This window comes from Canis lupus, chromosome 3, assembly GCF_011100685.1.
Source record: "Canis lupus familiaris isolate Mischka breed German Shepherd chromosome 3, alternate assembly UU_Cfam_GSD_1.0, whole genome shotgun sequence".
Taxonomy (NCBI): Eukaryota; Metazoa; Chordata; class Mammalia; order Carnivora; family Canidae; genus Canis; species Canis lupus.
Window position 1 is genome coordinate 14,190,748 of NC_049224.1, and position 20,033 is coordinate 14,210,780.

The 20,033-nt window shown below is 40.6% G+C and overlaps 1 protein-coding gene across 1 annotated transcript in view; it reads right to left on the reverse strand.

The window, feature by feature from the left end:
* FAM81B (family with sequence similarity 81 member B) overlaps positions 1-20,033 on the reverse strand; it is a 54,857-nt gene that overhangs the window by 34,192 nt on the left and 632 nt on the right. The window contains exons 2-4 of the mRNA XM_038532319.1: positions 19,933-20,030; positions 16,853-16,917; positions 3,620-3,863 (exon numbers count right to left, since the gene is read on the reverse strand). Of these exons, the coding sequence (XP_038388247.1) occupies positions 3,620-3,863; positions 16,853-16,917; positions 19,933-20,030 (407 nt within the window). The remainder of the gene's footprint in view (positions 1-3,619; positions 3,864-16,852; positions 16,918-19,932; positions 20,031-20,033) is intronic.

The window sequence follows — 20,033 nt, forward strand, 5'->3', positions numbered from 1 at the left end:
TAACTTTTAATACATAAAAAAACTTTTCTTAAAAAAGCTAAACCATAAAAATAACATAGCAGAGGTAATTATTTTAGTTCTAAATGAAGAAATTTCACTTCTTAAAAATGAGAGAAATCACAGAGCAAAATATTGGAATGTTTAACCTTATAAACTTAAACTTAATAGATACATTGTAAGTATAACTAAGATATAAACAACAAACTGGAAAAACATAACAGACATTATTGCCCAGGATTTCAGTTCTGTGCTACAACCAACATACACTTCTTGGCGAAAGCCAATTATGCCTATCTTTTCCCATCTTTGTGTTTGGTGTTTTGGTGTTTGAAATCAATCCCAATGAGAGCATTAACACCATGGAAATAGGCAAACATTACAAATCAAGTTTTTATTCTCCAGAAGGTATTTGATTGCTGGACTGTTAAACATTTACCAGGGCACCACCAGCTATTATCCTTAATAAAACATTTCATCAAATTGATAAAAATTAAAAAGTACTAAAAGATAAAAGATTTATCTCCAAAGATAAATTGGTAAAAGACATTAATGGATGACTGACAGAGAAAATGCAAATTGTTATAGTCACTTTTAAAAAGTGAGAAAAAGAGAAAGATCTCATTTCTATCCCATCAAATTAGCAAAGTTAAAATAATAAATCACAATGCTGCCATGGGTGCAGTGAAAAAAGCATTCTCATGTAATGCTAATGGAAGTGTAAGTAAGCATAAACTTTCCGGAAACCAGCTTGGCAGCACGCATCAAGAGCTTTCAGTGTTCACACCCTGGAGTTTCACTTCTAAGAATATATACTGTGGAAATAAGCCAAATACAGACATACATTAATGCACAAAGATATTTTAATATTAAGATAATGATTTAGCAAATCATGGTATATGCACCATGCAAAGACCTTTAATGACATGTTAGAGTTTATGATATAATTTTATATTAAAGATTGGGCTTACAAATGTAGTCTCAGCTTTCTAAATGGAAGGATTTGAGGGAAATGACTCTGGGTGTTTGTAGAAATGGTCATTTGCTGGTGGAATGATGAGAATCCCTGCCCACCACCTCCCCCGCCCCAGTTTTAAAATTTTTTTCTAAGCTTTCAAAATGATTCTAATGAAAAAGAATTGCTTTTATAAGTTGAAGGGGGAAAAAAAAATCCAAGAAAGCAATGCTATACATAACATTCCCTTTTCTTGAGTTTAAATTACTTTTAAAGTTTGTAATTAGTTACCAGCTTGCAAGCCAAATAATTTGATTATAAAAAGGACCAAGCAACTTAACTGTTGCAATTATGGTTGATAAAAACAATTTTTTTTTTCATTCTTTTCAAAGGCCCAAGTCAAGTTTCAGCTCACTAGAACCTATCTTGCTGGTCAATCTGCAATGGGCTGACCTGGCTAAGGAGTTCAGGTTTTTAAAAAATACTTGAACAGCATCTATTTCTCTGTAAAGCACTTGGCATTTTATAGTCTTATTTATTGGAAGTAGCCTAATAGTTTCTTCTTTATATTTTAAATACGTTATCTTCAGATATTTCCTTTTTTTATTTTTTTATTTATGATAGTCAGAGAGAGAGAGGCAGAGACACAGGCAGAGGGAGAAGCAGGCTCCATGCAGGGAGCCCAACGTGGGATTCGATCCCGGGTCTCCAGGATCGTGCCCTGGGCCAAAGGCAGGCGCCAAACCGCTGCGCCACCCAGGGATCCCCTCTTCAGATATTTCCTAATTCAGTTTTCTACACAGACCAGTTCTCCTCATTTTCGCAGTGTACACCAACCCCTTAACAGGATGGCAAGTATTTTGAGATTTTAGAGTTTTTGGAAAATGTTTTGTCTTTTTTCAGAGCTTATTATCTAAGACAATCAATTATTCTAGGAAAAGAAGCTCTTAGCAAGACTTGGAGATCTGGAAAAGTTTCCCCCTTAATGTTAAGAGTATTTTATTGAGGTATAATTCATATGTGTTAAAAGAATCAAAGTGTATATGTGGATGGATTTTGACAAATGTAACCAACCATGTAACAACCACCTGGATCAAAATATAGAACATTCTAGAAGCCTAGAAGCATTTTTGATATTTCTGAGAATGCTATTTTCTTTTCAGTTACCAACAAGTTTTGACTTTGAAATTGGTTTCTTAATTTAGCACTAGCGCTGTACTTGATTTTGTCATTATCTTAAAGGCACTGAGCCACTAACCTCTTATCACTTTCTTAACACTAGTATGCCTAGAAACACCTTTGACCACTTTGAGAAGTTCACTGACTTTTTAAGCACTGGGGTCAGTTCAGTATGTGCTAAATACCAACAAAATATCTCTTAAAAGTTCACTAAGATTTTTTAAAATCTTATTTTAATTTTTAATCTATACTCCCTCTAATGCATTATGGTGTTTGCCAGACCCTACAGATGGAAAATAAATTATAGATGTCCTTAGCCTTATAAACAAAGTCCTAAGGAAGGCATTGTTTGGGTTAATTGCATGAATTTTGTTTGTTTGTCAAATCCACTATATTCTCTGATAGTAAAAGAAGATATTTATTGTGGGAAGACATTGTTATCAAATCTCATGATCCTTCTGCAAACTTTTAGTCAGTTTCCTCAAAAGTAATCAATCTCTGGGATCCTTGCCTGAAAGTTGCTAACCCAGATTCATCAGGCCCATTGGCACTTTAAGAATACTGAAAGACCTGTAGTAAAAAACCTATTTATCTTGGTTTAACCCAGATAATTTCTCCTTTGATCAGAAACTATTTTTCCTTTAACACCTTGAATATCATTCATTCAGGAAATATGTAGAGTGCTAACCACCTACCAAGTTCTGTTGCCATCTGGTGTGGGATTTAGTGATGAAGAAAACAAAATCCTTGCCTTCACAGAGTTTATATATTAGAAGGAGAAAACAAGCAATTAATAAATGCAGACTATGGTAGTTTGCTTATCAGATGGATAGGTGCTATGGATACCTAAAAAGTAAGGTTTAAGGGAGATTATGACTGCTGGTGGGGAAAGGTGCTATTTTATAGAAATGTCAAGGAAATCCTCTCTGATAGGATGATAGCTGAGCAGAGACTTGAAGGAAATGAAGAACATTTCATAGGAATGTCTAGCGGAAGATGATTCAGCCAGAGTGAGTAGTAAGTGGCAAGGCCCTGAAGCCAGAACATGTTTGGTATGTTCCAGAAAGAGCTGGGAGCCAGTGTGGCTGCAGTGAAAGAAAGACCAGGGGTGGGAGATGGGGAGACAGATTACTGGGGTCAGACTGTGACGGGTCTATGAACCATCATTATGAAAACCTCTATTTGAAATGATTACATGAATCTTGAGATTTAGATTAAAATAAGCACCTAAGCACAATGTCTGACATATTGTTAAACAGTTCTCTCTGCTGTCACAGAATAGATATTAAATGCTTTTTGAATAGAATTTCCTTCTACTTTTTGGCATAAATGAGCAGTTGAAAAGTTGAACTGTTTTCCTCTGGGGCAACACATTGTAATCATTTAAACTTAAGCCATAGTGATTCACTTCTCTAGGTGAAAGATGGTATTGGTGGTTGACAATCGTTGACAAGCAATGATGCCAACATATAGAAAATAAAGAACTACCTCAATATTTTGGCTGAGTTTTTTGACAATGCTGGTGATGGTCTGAATGTGGTTTTCCAGTAGCTTCCTGGCGAGCGACTCCTCTTTTCGAAAGCCATGTGTTCCCTGAAGACAAGCAGAGATATCCTCCTTGATGCGGAAGGCTTGTTCAAGGAGAAAGGCGATGGTACGCTCCTGGTTGTTCAGTCTGTCTTCTAGATGACTTCTGTTGGTGTTTGGAATCACAGGAAGAAAAGAATGACCCCTGGTCAGGAAAAGGAAACAACACCAGCAGTGTTACAAGAATGAGTTGGAGGAGCCAGACCCAGAACTTGCATCTTCACTTCTACACCATTATTGTCTCACCTGGGAGAAGTTTGGAAGTTTAGAAGGACTCTAAGCACCTGCCTGGTTAGAATCTTGGTTCGTGTCTCATCTAAGAAAAAGATCTGACTTCTGCCTTGGTCTTACATTATGCATTGTTCATGTTTCCTATATTTTACCCACTATTCTAACAAGCCAAGCTGGATCTACATAAATTCAATACCTGAAAATTCCACATTGAGGACAGTGTTGCCTTCTAAGCTGGAAAAAATAATAGATCAAAGGCAGAGATTTACAAAAGAATCAGTTTAGTGAAAAAGTAAACCCAGTAAATTAGAAAAAGAAATTGGAGACACTAGATCTCTTTAGCATTTTGGTAAAGAAACATGCAAGATGCTGACATCCCCTATTCGTATTAATGTATTATTCTTTCCCTTCACAGATAAGCTTCTTGAAGGACAAGCAACTTTTGTTTTGTCTTTTTCTTTATTGAATTTACTTTGTTTTTGTGACCTTGTCTCTGAAGAAAGGAAATGAGTTACACAGTACCTCAGGAGTAAAATTTCCTGAGTCTTGACCAAAATGCTGACCTAGTATGACTGCTGGCTTCCAGTCCTCAATTCCTCCTAAAACCTTGGAGAATCTAGAAAGGAAAATTAGAAAACTGTAAAAAGAAAAAACAAAAAACCCCCCCAAAAACCCTTGGCAGCTGGGGCCATTTTAAACCGGTGAATGTGTAGGGTGATGGTGGAGTAGGTGCCATGGTGTGCCCCCCAATTCCCTTTTCAAGGAGGAGAGACATTTCCCCCAAGTGTTGGGAGTGCTGTCTCCGTGAAGAGAGTCACCTTGCTCAGGGCGATGCCCACTTCTTGGGGCAGCTTGAAATTAGTGATTGGTCAATGTATGAAGGACTGGCACACGTGCTCTCTCAGAACAACTTGGAAGGACCATCCTAGCTTCAGAGCTCCCTGTGGAATTGTATGATGATACTTTCTTCCCAATTCTTTCCCCTTCCCTTCCCTGTAGTGATGCTGGAGCACTCCATTTGAACCTTCTGTTCACCAATCTCTGTTTCCTGGGCAACCCAACCTCAGTCAGATGGCTATTGGGTCTGGGGCAAGAGATAGCTCAGCAAGCCTGTGGGAGATACAGTGGGGAAGAAGGACTGGTGTAGCTCTGCTTTTGCTTCTTCCCCTTCATGAGCCTTGGGACAAATGCTCTATTTGTGTGAAATTTCAGATTCTAGTTTTAAGTGTCCTCAAGAGTCAGATCAGACAAGGCAGATGACCTGCATTGGCAAGAAGCTGAAACAACAGTAACAAAAAACATGAGGAACAATTGACCTTGGGCATTTGTTTTTACACTGTCCTACTCACAGGCGCCAGAAGAGGGAAAGCAACTGGTCTCCTAAAGTTACTTCTTCCTGAGGAGCAAAGGTGAAGACCTGAGAGGACAAGTGATTTTGTAGGATGAGGAGTGGTCCATCAGATCCTGGTTTTCCTGTGCCCGGTGCTCATCCAAACCCTGCCCCCTGAGTTTACTGGAGCTCACAACCCCCAGGAAATCGACTCACTGGCCAAAACAGCAAGACCTTTGAGAAGCACAGTGTTTTCCAAAACCAACTAGCCCACAAATAATCTGCTAGATTTTAGATTCCTGCATAAGAGAAATACCAGGTTATATGCAACAAGACATTTTTTAAAAGGCTAATAAACATTAAAAGGAGGGAAGATATTAGTAGAATGAAATTTTTAAAAAGTGGAAAACATGCTAAAGTAAACAAGTAAAAAATATTAGGTGTAGGGCAGCCCTGGTGGGGCAGCGCTTTAGCGCCGCCTGTAGCCCAGTGTGTGATCCTGGAGACCCGGGATCAAGTCCCGCTTCAGGCTCCCTGCATGGAGCCTGCTTCTCCCTCTGCCTGTGTCTCTGCCCCCCTCTCTCTCTCTGTGTCTCTCATGAATAAATAAATAAAATCTTAAAAAAAATATTAGGTATAAAAACTATAATGGTTGAAATAAAGAAAAAAAGATGGGATACATATGACAGATGAAATGGCTGAGGAAGGAACTCATGGTTTGGGAGGCCAGAATGAGGAAATTTACCAGACAGAAGGAATGGTCACAGAATTCAGATTTCAGGGTCAAAATTTGAAATTCATCTATGAGGCTCCAGAATTAAATATTAAGCTTTTTTTTTTTTTAATATTAAGCTTAAGCCTTCTATGTTCCTCTAATTCCGAGAGATAATAAGCAGAAGCAGGGGAAGCATTGATTAGTGCTACTCCTGTGAGCTAATGGCCTGGAAGCAGAAATGACACATGGAGACATGGAGGTGTCCTTGGGGTCCATATCCACTCCCTCCTGAGTTCCTTCTTCCTTTCTTGGTCCTGGCCGCTATTAACTCCTCTACTTCTGTGTCTGAGCAAAAAGTGCACCCTCCACCAGCAGCTAGAGTGGTCTTCTAAAAGTCTAAGACCCTCCAATGGCTTATCCATCCTCTGAGAATAAAATCCTTGCTCTCATTTCCAACCTCAGCTTTTCCCACTCATCCATCCATTCTCTCTTATTCAACCACATGAATCTTCCGTCTGTCCTCACCGAACTAGTTCCTGACTCAGAGCCCACGCACTCGCTGTTCCACTTGGAATGCTCTTCCCTGCAGTCACTTCATTGCCGCCTCTTTCTCATGGTGTCTGTCTCAAATCCAGTATCCCCTCCTCAGGTAAGTTTTCCCCTCAGCACTGTCTGGCATAACACCCCGTGTCATCTTCTCCCCAGCATTTGTCATTATCTAAAATTATCTTACTTACTTGTGTCTATTTTCTGCCTTCCATCGCTAGAATGAAAGCGTCCTGTGGGCAGGGGCTTTATCTAACTTGTTTTCCACGGTGTCTCCAACACTGAGAGGAGTGCCTGACATGTAGTAGGTAGTCAGTAAGTATTTATTGACTGACTGGTTTTTCTAGCTGGACTTTTCAATTGTTGGAAATTGAGGGGGGGGGGGTGGAAATGGTGCCATAAAGCCACAGGTTGTGAGAGCCTCAAGGGTTTTAGTTTCTTCTCTTGAGCAGTACCAAGTAGCCTCAGCCTGGGTGAGGCTCCTCTTTCCTTTCACCTGCACCTCTGGGAAACAAAGCTTTGCTAAGGCTTTCATTAAATTCCCTCTTCCACTCATTTGGCTCAAAAATGTTCTGGAAAATTAGCAAATGGAACCTCGTATATATATAAAATCCATTCCTCTAAAGCCCCAACATGCTGACGGTGCTCCCCTGGATGGAAGTATGAGTCACAGGCAGAAGGGAAGAGGATATCAGGCCTTGCTGATGGTGACACATAGCCTAGTGGCAGGCTGCAGATTTATCTTCCTCGAGTGGGGGCTTCTTTCTGACCTCTGCACAATCTTCAGCCTGAATGTACCAGTGAAAGAGTGTTTGGTCCCTAGTCTTCAATCCTTTACAGATACTTGTAAGTTATGCTGCGTTCCTGTCAAAATTTAGTATTTGTGTGCTCTTAAGTGTTCTCAGCGTGGCAGACATTCGTGGTTAACTCCTAATAGCCACCCTCCCAACCCCACTGCTTCTGCCTGCTTTGGTTCATCCTCCCATTGCCCATGTCCTTGGTGCAGGGGGCAAGTTAATCATGGTGGTCTCATTCTTCGAGGTTGAGATTCCACTGGTTTAAATAGGGGCATATGAAGCAACCCTGCCCAGTCAGGTGAAAGGGAAAAACCTCTTGTGGGGTTTCTGGCTAAGGTTTCTTCGCTTTCAAGAAGAGATACATAAGAAGAAACTTCCCCCTTGTTTGCTGGAAGCTGTCATGTCTGTGTGATGTCTGGGACTGCTGAAGCCATCTTGTGATCATGAGGGAGAATCGGATGGCAGGGAGGAAGGATAGAAAACACCTGCTTGATGATGTTAAGCCTCTAAATGAACCAAACCCTAGATTTTTAAAGATGTGAGCTAATCAACCATTTTGGTTGGACTTTGTGTTATGTGTCGCTGAAAGCACTGTATCCATATCTAATAATCTACCAATAAAAATGACAGTTGGAATAAAAATATATCAGTAAGTATTTACTAAATGTCTACTCTAGTCCATGCATAATATATAATGGTCTGTCCCTGAAGGAGCTTAGTGTAATTCTGTGTTTCTCAGAAAGAAACTTGAATTAGTATCATGGGGGTGGAGAAGGGAGGGAAGTTGTTACCATGCAGATCCCTTGGCTCTACCATAGATTTGTTAGATCATAACTTTGATGGTAGAGAGGGACACAGCAAGAATACGTATTTTAAATAAGCACTTCGGTGTTTCTAAATGTCTCTTGAATATTGAGCATCATTGATTTATTTAAGACCGGTCATGTGCATCAGTGACCCGGGTCAAGTGTTTCAATGAATTCATCTTAAAAGGGGCTAACAGGTGTACTTGGCTGTATGGTTGTCAAGTTCTTTATGGTTCATGTGATAGGCACATAGTGGGGGTGGTGAAACCAGCGCCCTAGAGCTGCAGGATTATGAGGAGCCCGCGTTCACACACTCTCTGGAGGTGATACTGGCTGGTGTCAAGATTGTATCCAGAAAGAGCACGAGGAATAAGCAGATCTAAGCCAGCAGAGGGACCAGGGGAACAGGACTGCCACCCCTGCTCAGATGCCCATCTGTAGTCCTGCCTGTCATGATTGGCCTTGATGATGTTGCGATTTGGCACATTGAAGGATCCTCTGGGGAGGGCAGCATCTGATACTATGCACATGTATTTTCCTGCAACCATGGGGACATTAAGTGACCTATAAATGATGGACTCTATGGTTTCTTTTAGCTTTCAAAGTTTAGAAGTTATTTTATACTTAAGTGGAGAGCATTCCTTCTGGAGATTTCTTTTCATGCTTAAGGTTTACTATAAATTGGGAGTTTTATTATTATTTATTAATGATGCTTAATGAAGCCCCAAATAATGCTCCGTTTAGTTCTTTTTACATGATTCCTGCAAGATAAATGTAGCACTTGTGTATTTTTTCCACTTCCATTACCGTAACAAAAGAGAATGTTGTTTTGCAGTTGACATTTCTAAAATCAACAACTAGCAACACACACATAGGAACATTCTCAATCTTCCAAGAGAGATTCCTGATATCATTGTTCAACGCATCAGATCATCCAAATGCCTAAAAACTGAATAACAAGATGTGGCCACTCGGATTCTTTCAGTAAGTTAGAAACAAAGCCAAATCCACTGTTTTATTAGTCTATTGTATCAGTGGGCCTTCTATCTAAATTTAACTGTGACAGGAAAGCAATGACTGGATATTCCAGACTAGTCCACAGGAGAAAGAATTCCCAGGGGCCTTTTCAGAGCGCTATTTGGGCTTTACATAAATCATTGATTATGTAGCTGACAACTGAATGTGAACAGATTTTCCACAAACTCTGAGTTCTATTTCTCTGCGATTCGGTGTGACTTGCACCAGCTGTGCTGTTGCTGGCAGATGCATCGGTACAGAGAGCCTCTCACTTCTCTGCGTGTTCTGTTCTTGTGAATAGAGCACTAAATTTACTCGGGAGGTTCTGATAACCATTTTGGCAACCTGTAATACTCAAGACGCAAGGATTTGAAAATGGAAGCCCTTCTCCAGAACAATGAAGAGCATAACTGGAGAAAATTTTCATTTTTGTGAGATCTATTATCACCAGCTCCCTTCTTGGTGCAGAGTCCTGCAGAACACACACACAGACACATAAAGTGGAAATTTTACAGAACATTTTGGTGCCTCACAAAAATAACCTGTAAGCCAATGAGGAACAACGATATTGAAGATACATTTTCTGTAGTTTCTCTGTTGCTCATGTCTGAAAACCACCCTGGCAGATGGATTTTGGCAGCTAGAGAAGCCTCCACTGCTGACTTTTACACGATGCTGAGTGTTTTAGGGCCATAGGGGAGGCAATCCAGAGTGATGGGGATAGTCTGGGAAGAGGCAGACCAAAGCCAGTGGGGTTGTGCCAGTGGGAGGTCTGCATGGAGGAGCCTGGAAAGGACAGGACCCTAAATAGGGACACAGCTGAGAAAAGACTGGAGAAGAAGACTGATTGTGGATAGTTTCTAGCAAAAAGTTCTATACTTTATGAGGCAAACACCTCATGTTAGTAAAAATTTCAATAAAACTACAGAATTAATGCCACACTTGTTGTGACTGGCTTTCTAGCGAGAGGCATTCAGATGTTCCAGAGCCTCTGTGTGGGTTACACTTACAGGCAAAGCGTGTGTAAACCTCAGCAACAAATTGTTTTGAGGATATTTGGAGTTCTTATCACTTGTGCTTTGGCGACACTTTTCCATTATTGCTTTGCTAATATTGGGGGTGTACGTGTTATATATGTGAGTCTCCAGGGTGAAGAACACTGCATTTGGAGTTTGAAGACCAGGGTTCAAATGCTGTCTCCACCACTTACTATCTTTAACCTTCCTTAAGTTGTTCAGAAGAGAGCCCTTTGAGTCCTCTGGAGGTCATGACTCTTGCCTGACCCAACTGCTTGAAAGACATCAATTTACTTAATGTACTTGAAGTGCTTGGTACTGTTGGTGTCATATATGTATGTTCTTATTATGATTATTAGTAATTAATAGATGGACTAATAGGCTGAATTGTATCCCCACAAAAAGATATATTGAAGTCCTAACTCCTAGTGCCTCAGAATGTAACCTTATTTGGAAATAAGGTCATTGCAGAGGTATTTACTTAGGATGAAAGGGTAGGGTGGGTCCATAATCCAGTATGACTGATGCCCTTATAAGAAGATGACCATGTACAGATGGAGACACAAGGAGGATACCGTGTAAAAATGGTGGTAGAGACTGAAGTGATGCATCTAGAAGCCAGGGGACACCAGAGATTGCCAGCTGTCACCAGAAGCTGAGAAGAATGGGATAGATTCTTCCTCAGAGCTCTCCGAAGAAACCAACCCTGCTGACACCTTGATTTCAGACTTCTAACCTCCAATTGGGAGGCAATAAATATCTCTTGTAAGGAATTTATTATTACACAATCTTATTTCCATATGATGCTTTTAGTCAACATGTCACTTTCATAAAAATTATTTCATTTCATCCCCCACAAGTACATGGGTGAGATTTTTCCTCAATTCAGAAGGAGAAGGAGGCTTGGAAACTGGCAATAACTCAGCTGGGGAACATTTTAACCTGTGTATTTTGCTCTTTTTCCTACATCAGAGCAACTTTGCTTAGACTAACGAGTAGCTCTTCTTGTTAAATTGTGTTTTCTCAGGATATGTTATGTAATTACCAGTTACATCTCTCTGTGGAATTCTCAGGGTCCCCTCTGAGGCCCAGAGGCTGAATGAGCTCCTTCTCTGCTCTAAGGACCTGAGTCTGGCCTCATCCTCATCTCAGCACAGCTCTCTCACTTGAGCAGAATTTCTTAGGTGTAGCAAGAATGCAAACAGCCTCCTTGGGTAGGAGGCGCTCAGCTTCATCTGGGCAGCCCCTGGCCTGACCAGTGTGGGGTGCTGTGGGTCATGCCTAGGTCTTGTAGCTGTGTCCACCCACAGCCAGGGTCTTGCCCATCATAGGCTGGGGGACTAGAGATGGAATCTAGAAGGTGCTAGAGAGGAATAAGAGGCTGCCCTGAGGCTGATGGAAGTGCTTCCTGGCACAGCTGAGATGCTGTGAGTCCGGGCTGGCCACACCTCACACAGGGGCCTGCGGAGAGGAAGATCAGAAATCTAGGATTGCATTACATCTTCCATGCACCAGAGATGGCCTGCAGGTGACACCTGTGTGTGCATGCACGGGTACACACACACACACACACACACACACACACACACACACTGAGAAGATAGCTGGCAGGGGATGTGGATAGAGGAGTGGTGAAGACAATAGGCTCTAGAGTAACTAGACATAGATTTCTGGGTTAGGATCTTGGTTCTGCCTCCTGCACTGTTGGTGGGAATGTGAACTAGTGCAGCCACTCTGGAAAACTGTGTGGAGGTTCCTCAAAGAGTTAAAAATAGATCTGCCCTACGACCCAGCAATTGCACTGTTGGGGATTTACCCCAAAGATACAGATGCAGTGAAATGCTGGGACACCTGCACTCCGATGTTTCTAGCAGCAATGTCCACAATAGCCAAACTGTGGAAGGAGCCTCGGTGTCCATCGAAAGATGAATGGATAAAGAAGATGTGGTTTATGTATACAATGGAATATTCCTCAGCCATTAGAAACGACAAATACCCACCATTTGCTTCGACGTGGATGGAACTGGAGGGTATTATGCTGAGTGAAGTAAGTCAATCGGAGAAGGACAAACATTTTATGGTCTCATTCATTTGGGGAATATAAAAAAAAAAGTGAAAGGGAATAAAGGGGAAAGGAGAAAAAATGAGTGGGAAGTATCAGAGAGGGAGACAGAACATGAGAGACTCCTAACTCTGGGAAACGAACTAGGGGTGGTGGAAGGGGAGGTGGGCAGGGGGTGGGGGGTGACTGGGTGATGGGCACTGAGGGGGGCACTTGACGGGATGAGCACTGCGTGTTATGCTATATGTTGGCAAATTGAACACCAATAAAAAATAAATTTATATAAAAAAAAAGAATCTAGGTTCTGTCATAGCATTGTTTGCCCTTGGACAAATAATTTGACTCCTTTGAACCCCAGGGTCTTCATCTTCAAGATAATGATGCCCCTGTTAGGGTCACTGAGAGGATGAAATGAGAAGATTACCATGGGCTAAGAGCTGGAAGCTTTAACAGTGAAGATGGTTAGTGGGACCAGGATGCTGTGCAGGGTGCAAGAGGCTTTGCCAGGTCAGAAAAAAATTTATTAGCAAACCCAGAGGGCTTGTTCTTTCAGCAGCAGCGCAGACTATTTGGAGCTTTCTTACCTGGGAGCTAGTTGCCCTCATGGATGGATACGATATTACCAAAGAAAACCCAAAAGATTTCCAACCCAACATGACCCAGCCCATAGAAAGCTCAGCCACCAGGGTTTTGTCTTCCTTTCTCATGTACTGTGAGGTGAAATATCTGTCTTCATCATGCAGAAAGAAAAGCAATGCATCACGAGACAGTAAAACATCTGCTGGGATAGTAAGAGAAAACCTTGAAAAAAAAAATACATCCCAGCCCCTGATGGTATATTCGACTCACAAGGAGAAATCATCATCAATCATGTATTATTTTGCCCATTTCACTTACTGATAGTTTTATGGATCCAAATTTCTCAATAGCATCCTCTGGCTGTTAGCCAGACCCCTTATCTTCCCAGAGAGTGTTCTCCTGAGAAATTCCTGAGATGTGTACTGGAATAGCCTGCACAACTCCTCAGTACCAACCCATCTCATTTCCTTGGCCCAAGGGCATGCTACTTGATGTGTATACTTTTTCATTTTTCCTTCCAGCCATCTTTGTCCCCTTGCCTTTTCAGCCACCTCAGGAGCATCCTGGCCTTGGAGACTTTGCTTTTCCCACACAGGTCCACATGGCCAACCCCCTCATCTCCTGGGGTTTGCTCACATCTGACTTCTCAAGGAGGCTGCCCCTGCCCTGGCAGGCTCTTGAACCCTGCATGTCTCTTCCTCCTGCTCTAGAATGGAAGTTCCATGAGGGCAGGGGTCTTTGTGTTTGTTCCCTGATGATTCCCTAAGTGCCCAGCACACTGCTCAGCACATAGTGAATGCTCGATAAGTGTTTGTTAAGTGAATAAAAGGCAGTAACCAGTTTTAGAAGACCAAAGAATTTTAGGGATGGAAGAAACCTTAGAAGTTATATGATTCAGAGGTTTAAAAAAATTTTTTTAGCAGGGTCAATTGAAGAAAAATCAAGAGATTTATCAGCAGAGTTTGTTTTCTATTCAAAATTAAATCCCATGGGGGCAATAATACACTTTCTTAAACTTTAGCCACTTTATTACATAAAAGAATGTTTATGAGAAATTATGAACAGAGTTGAGAAGTGGCAAACAGAGGCAGCTCTCTAATCTGCATCCTGGAAATGAAATCTGGATCTGTGAACACAGACAGCCCTTGAGACTTGGGCTGCTCATCTGCACCTAAGCCTACGCCCCCACCCACCCTTTTATAGCAGAGACAGAGACTGCCCACAAGGAAAAGACATTCTCTTTTTCTCAAGGTCCTATAGCTAATCAGAAGTGGATTCAAGAGTGGAGGGCAGCCGGGTGGCTCAGTGGTTTGGCGCCTGCCTTCAGCCCAGGGTGTGATCCTGGAGACCCGGGATCGAGTCCCACGTCGGGCTCCCTGCGTGGAGCCTGCTTCTCCCTCTGCCTGTGTCTCTGCCTCTCCCTCTCTCTGTGTCTCATGAAAAATTAAAAAAAAATTAAAAAGAGTGGACCCAAAGTGCCTGGCCTCTGTGCAGTGCTCCTTCCAACAGCAGAAAAAGGAGAAGAAGAAGAAAAAAAAGGCTTTGGACTTTCCTGTTCCATCAAGCTTAAATGAGCATTGGCCACATCGTCCTTGTGAATCAACGAACACATGTGGCAATCAGAATTATTTACTGCCTTTATTAGAGTGTCACCATAATTGTCCTAGAATTGATTGCAAGCTTTCCGCCTTCCCCTGCTCCATGGATTATTAATATGACCTAACATTTAACAAGTACTAATAATGTGTGGGTGTCGCTCCAACTGCCGGAGGCTGAGCAGAGCCCTGAAAGCACTTGGTCTGCCAATCTTTTTGATGCATGTCTCTCACCAAACGTTTTTCACAGGGTATGTATTACGCTTTTGTTGCTAGATTTTTAACCTTTTTGGTTGTGGTTGGTGTTCGTTTCTTAGGATTTCCTATCAATATTCCCTTACAGATTTACAAAGCAGAGCCTCTGAGAATATGTAATATATATTTCAGGCAGTTCAATGAGTTGATCATGACCTTTGCTTGTGTAAATACCCTGTTCGTATATCAATAAATCTGTTGCTGCTCAATGACTTGCTGTTCCTTGAAGGACTCAGCCATTTTAAAAATTGTTTTTTATTTTTATTGTATTGGATTCAACATGTCAGTTGGAAGTATCTACACTGATGATTGAAATGCCTGAGTGCCATTTTGCTTTTCCAGTTAATCAGCCACCCAGGAGTCCACTGCACCAAGCAGACTCTTACAGATTCAATTGCTCCCCCCTGGCTCTCCATGAAGCCTATCAACTATGGTTCCACAGGAATCAATATTCAATGCACCGTGATAAGCTGGGGTATCAGAAAGCATAAGGTTATAATCCCTGCCTTTTGGGAGCTTGCAGCCTGCTCTGGGAGATTACAGGGGAAAGATCAAAACCAAACTAGAACAAAACAAACTAACCATCTCAGCTGGTACATAGAAGCTCTAGACATATGGCTTAGACTGCAAGAGAGGGCTTTCGGGGGAGAGCAAGGTGGAAATGGACGTTGGGACTAGATTATCCTCATTATACTTTTGTTTTGAATTATAGAATCTCTGTTGTCTTAATTTCAGTTTTTCTGGAATCCAAGAAATGGCAAAAATTTCTGGGGATATCTTTTTAAGTTCGTCACTGTCTTCCAGGAACTTGTTCTGTTGTGTTCTGGGATATAGGTCAGCAGCCTGAGCTAAAGAAATCCACTTGGGTTCATCCTGGAATTTGACAGATCTGAAGAATGATTTCTATTTTCCATTATGTCCTGTGTAGATTCAGGCAGGAACAAGTCTCCCTTCCCTCCTTGGATGGCAAAGTTAGCTAGCATATCCATGTGAAATGATTATTTCTGTGTATTACCACATTCATTGTCCTTCACTCAGAAAAAATGTCACCTATCAAAATATTGTATTTTCAAACATAAAAGAAATCATTTTCCCTTGTTTGGTTTCATTTTCCCTAAATTACGGCCTTATTATCACATAAGCAAATACAAGTTATGGGCAGCATGAAAAGAGGGACTAAAATTCTGTGGTTGAAGTTTTTGTGGCATGTTACTTCAATTGGCTAAGGATCAGGGAAGCTCTTGTGAACAGATTGTGATCAAAACTTGTGAATTTAAAATTGTTATCTTCATTGTTAAAGGTAATATTTAAAAAATGAAAATCCAGTATTTGGATTTTTCTCTTCTCATTGACTCATTTCATTTGCTTGTAATTTTTCTTTTATAGTCATAATGTATATTTTAGGATCAGAATTATTTTAAAGCTACAGTGAAGTCTGGGAGAGCTTCTAATCTAGCCTCTTCATTTGGCAAATGAAAGACCCAAAGACAAGAGACATTAAGGGACTGACATTAAGGAGGCTATACAGACAATTAGTGGAAGCCCTGAGATGAAATTGTAGGTGCCCTAAAAACGTTAATTATTGCCACAGACGAAATCCTCCTTTGATATACCAAACAGAAAACAACTCAGTAGACTACGCATTGCCTCTGTGATCCCACCTTTACAAACTGGTATTCGAGGACATTTTGGACATTGTACATGTATCAATACGATGACAAATTTCTAAGCCTCTAGAGTTGTCCCTCTTCTGTAGACCTTCCCTGGATGAGTTCCAGGTGTGGCATATAAACAATATAAACAAAATTTTCTGATGATTAATTTAATATGCTTAAAATTTTCTGAGTTTTTATAATGAAGTGTTAATAGATGTATTCGGTGTATTTTGAAAGTGAAAGTTAACTCTGATCTTTTCATGTGTCATTCATTGCCTGTGTTCTATGATGCATAATCTATAGGAACCTATGGAAATTACTTAAAGAGGAGGCTGTAAAATTGGCTTATTTTGTCAATGAGAAAGGCCTAACACAGAGAGGTTCACCTTCTGAAGTTGCTTAATGCAGTCTCTTCTGAAAGCAGAGAACCAGTTTAGATGAACTCAAAGATCTCAGTCAGGCACTTTAATCTCTAGCTGAATCATTAAATGTAGTAAATACTTAAAACCAGTTGCAATTTACAGACTTACTTGTCAACATATTCAACTAGATCTGTAGAATTCTTGGTTGACATTGTGGCGGGAGATAATCTTACCTAAAACAAAGGTCATGGGTTTAAAATGTATCATTAGCTTACTTTACAGGTAAGTCTTATCCATCTTATTTTTATATAAATAATTTTAAACAAAATATATGCTGTAGACCATCATCCCAGTCAAACTTGCAATGCCCCATCTGTATTTCTAGAAACTAAAACCAAAATCAAGCTCTAGAAAGATAATAGTTTCATTTCATAGATTGGTATCACAGTCAGGAAAATCTTTCTGGACAAGTCAAAGCCATGGATTGTTCTTAGAACAATTTTAAGTGGAATATCCAATGATTATCGGCTGAGTTACTAAAGAAGTTTTCACAGAGTGAATTTACTTCAATATGCTAATTTCTGAGGGGAATCAATTACTTTTCAAAAACAAAGTCCAAAACTAGAAAGCTAGTCTACTCAGGTAATTTTATTTTCTAAGAAGCCTGGATATCAGATTATTATAGTCAATGAGAAATGAAAGTAGAGCACAGCTGTGTACATAACTTACTAGTATTTAACATAGCTGGCCATATGAACACTTAACTAATTCAGTAACATGGTACTACTAGAAAGTTCCCCTTGCATCAAAGTTCATAATTTCCCAGCATTTCCAGGAGGAAAGAGACCACCAAATGCACTCACTGTTTGGCATATGCTAAAACTGTTCTAAACTCTAATGTTCTTTATTTTTAAGATCAAAAGCCAGACACAGATTTATGCTCTTTTTAATATCCCATCACTGAACTGGATTCAGTTAGGGGGAGAATGAGTGGTACTCCTCCTCAGTTTAAAACTTGAACAAAATAGTTTCCTGGGACATTTTTTCTTGGTTTAGTAGAGTAGTTAAGATCCACATACAGAAATCATTCCTTTTGCAAATGCCTAAGGAACTTCTTACTTCTTAATTTAACACCCAAGAGACTTACTTGGAAAGCTCTCTCCTCCAACAAAACTTTAAAAAAAAGTAAGTCTATTAATAAGGAGCTAATAAATAACCCATGACAATAGGTAGGCTTTCTGATCCTGCCCGCTTGGTGGTGGGCAATCAGGACAGGCTTGAGGCTGCTCAAAATGGAGCCAGTGACTGCCATGATAATGCTTTAGGCCCTCTCTCCCCATTGCTAAGTGGGGTCTGCAATGGGTCTGATTCTCTGAAGTGAGGTCTTCCTCCAGTGATGGATACACTGATCCACTGAGCACCCAGGGGTCCATGTTATGGAAACCATCCTAACTACCTAGAGAGCATGACTGGGCCTTCTACCCTGGTTTGTGTTTTGACTCCAGTCTCGAGCTAGAAAAGAACTGGGTCCTGGACTGCTGGCCTACTCAATGCCAGCTCTTCCCTTCTCACCCCTCCATGGTGACCCTGGTCTGAGTCTGTCTGTGGTATTCCTTCAAGCAACTGGCTGCTCCCTGGCCTCACATGTTTGACACCTACTAGCCCTTTTATTCCCTCTTGTGGAATAAAAGACTGAATATTGTGTCCAAGGACATTAAATTACTGGATTATTGTCTCCTTCTCCCCTTCTCAAGTGAAGCAGTTGGATATATTTATCTTTTACTTTTATATTATTTTTAAATCTCATTTTGAAGACTGTAAATAGTCCTCTAAAAAAAAAGCACAGCTACAACTTGCATACTCTTAAAGTAACAAATGTTAAACCTGATAATGGAGGAAAATTTGGAAAAACACAGAAAAGATACAGAAAAAAGAAAATTCTTGTAATCGTACTGTCTAGAGAGAGTAAAAGCTGTTAACACTGAGGCCAACTTGTTTTCTCTTTCTTCTGTGCAGTTATTGATGTGTCTAAGAGAGTATGTGAAGTTTTATATCTTCACTAATTGACTATAGGAAGCAGCTCTGTTTCATCCCTATTCCTTCAAGCTAGAATGTAATTATATAACAATTCTCACAAACAACTCGGTGGCTATGAACACCGACTTTTTACATATGTCAGTTTTTACCTGTTTTATAATAATACTTTAAAATGTTGTGTTCCTTTATGGCTTAATTAAGGCCTATAAAATACTTTGACATATATGATCTTTTTTTTTTTTTTAATTTTTTTTATTTATTTATGATAGTCGCAGAGACAGAGAGAGGCAGAGACACAGGCCGAGGGAGAAGCAGGCTCCGTGCAGGGAGCCCGACGTGGGACTCGATCCCGGGTCTCCAGGATTGCGCCCTGGGCCAAAGGCAGGTGCTAAACCGCTGCGCCACCCAGGGATCCCCTATATGATCTTCTATAAGGTGGAAATCATTGTCTTGATTGAAATGCTACTTTAGTGCAGAAAGAATTTAAGATGATTATTTTTAAAGGTGAGGACTCTGAGGATTAGAGAAGTAGCAGACTTACTCAGATCATCTAGATGATGATGATAGGGATTGACTGAGTCCCTTTTACTTGCCATAACCTTTATCTTAGTGGTTCATTCAAGCCTCACATCCTTGTATGATTGGCCTAATTAGCCCATTTCATAGAAGAGGAAACAGGTTAAGTAATTGCTGGAAGTTGCACAGCCAGTGTGTGCTACAGCCAACAGAGAGCAAAAATCAGTGCTGGATACTGTGCTAGCTTTCCAGTTCTCTTTTTATCACCAGAGGCTGCATCCCTGGTGAGGTCTAAAAAAACTGCTGCTTTGAATGTTCTTTTTCATTAATGACAAGTACCAATAAAAGAAACCTCTTTAGCTGTTCTCTTTTCCATTTGACAGATAAAGCCTCTATCTTGAATTTATCTTAGTTTCTTTTGCATCTTTATAGAAAATATTTATCAATTTTTTGTTCCTACTTAGCCCTGCAGATTAAGTCAGTCCAACGAATGTATTCACAAATTGAGACCCTTTCTCTTTTCAGCTCACGTGGTCATCAGTCACTTTGTCAAAGCAGAGCAAACAAGAAATGTAGGTAGAGTGAAAAGAAAAACAACTCTTCTAGGACTCCTTAGAATTCTCTGAACAATGCTAAGCTTTAAAGAAGCTGAACAAAATATTCTACTTTTGCTATGAACGTCTAAAAGTACTTGCTTTCTTTTCTTGGTCATTGACTGAGCCGGGAAGGGGGCCATCAGGTTCCTTCGGCTGTTCCTCTGGAGTCAGGGAGGCACTTTTGTTTACATCTGTATCTA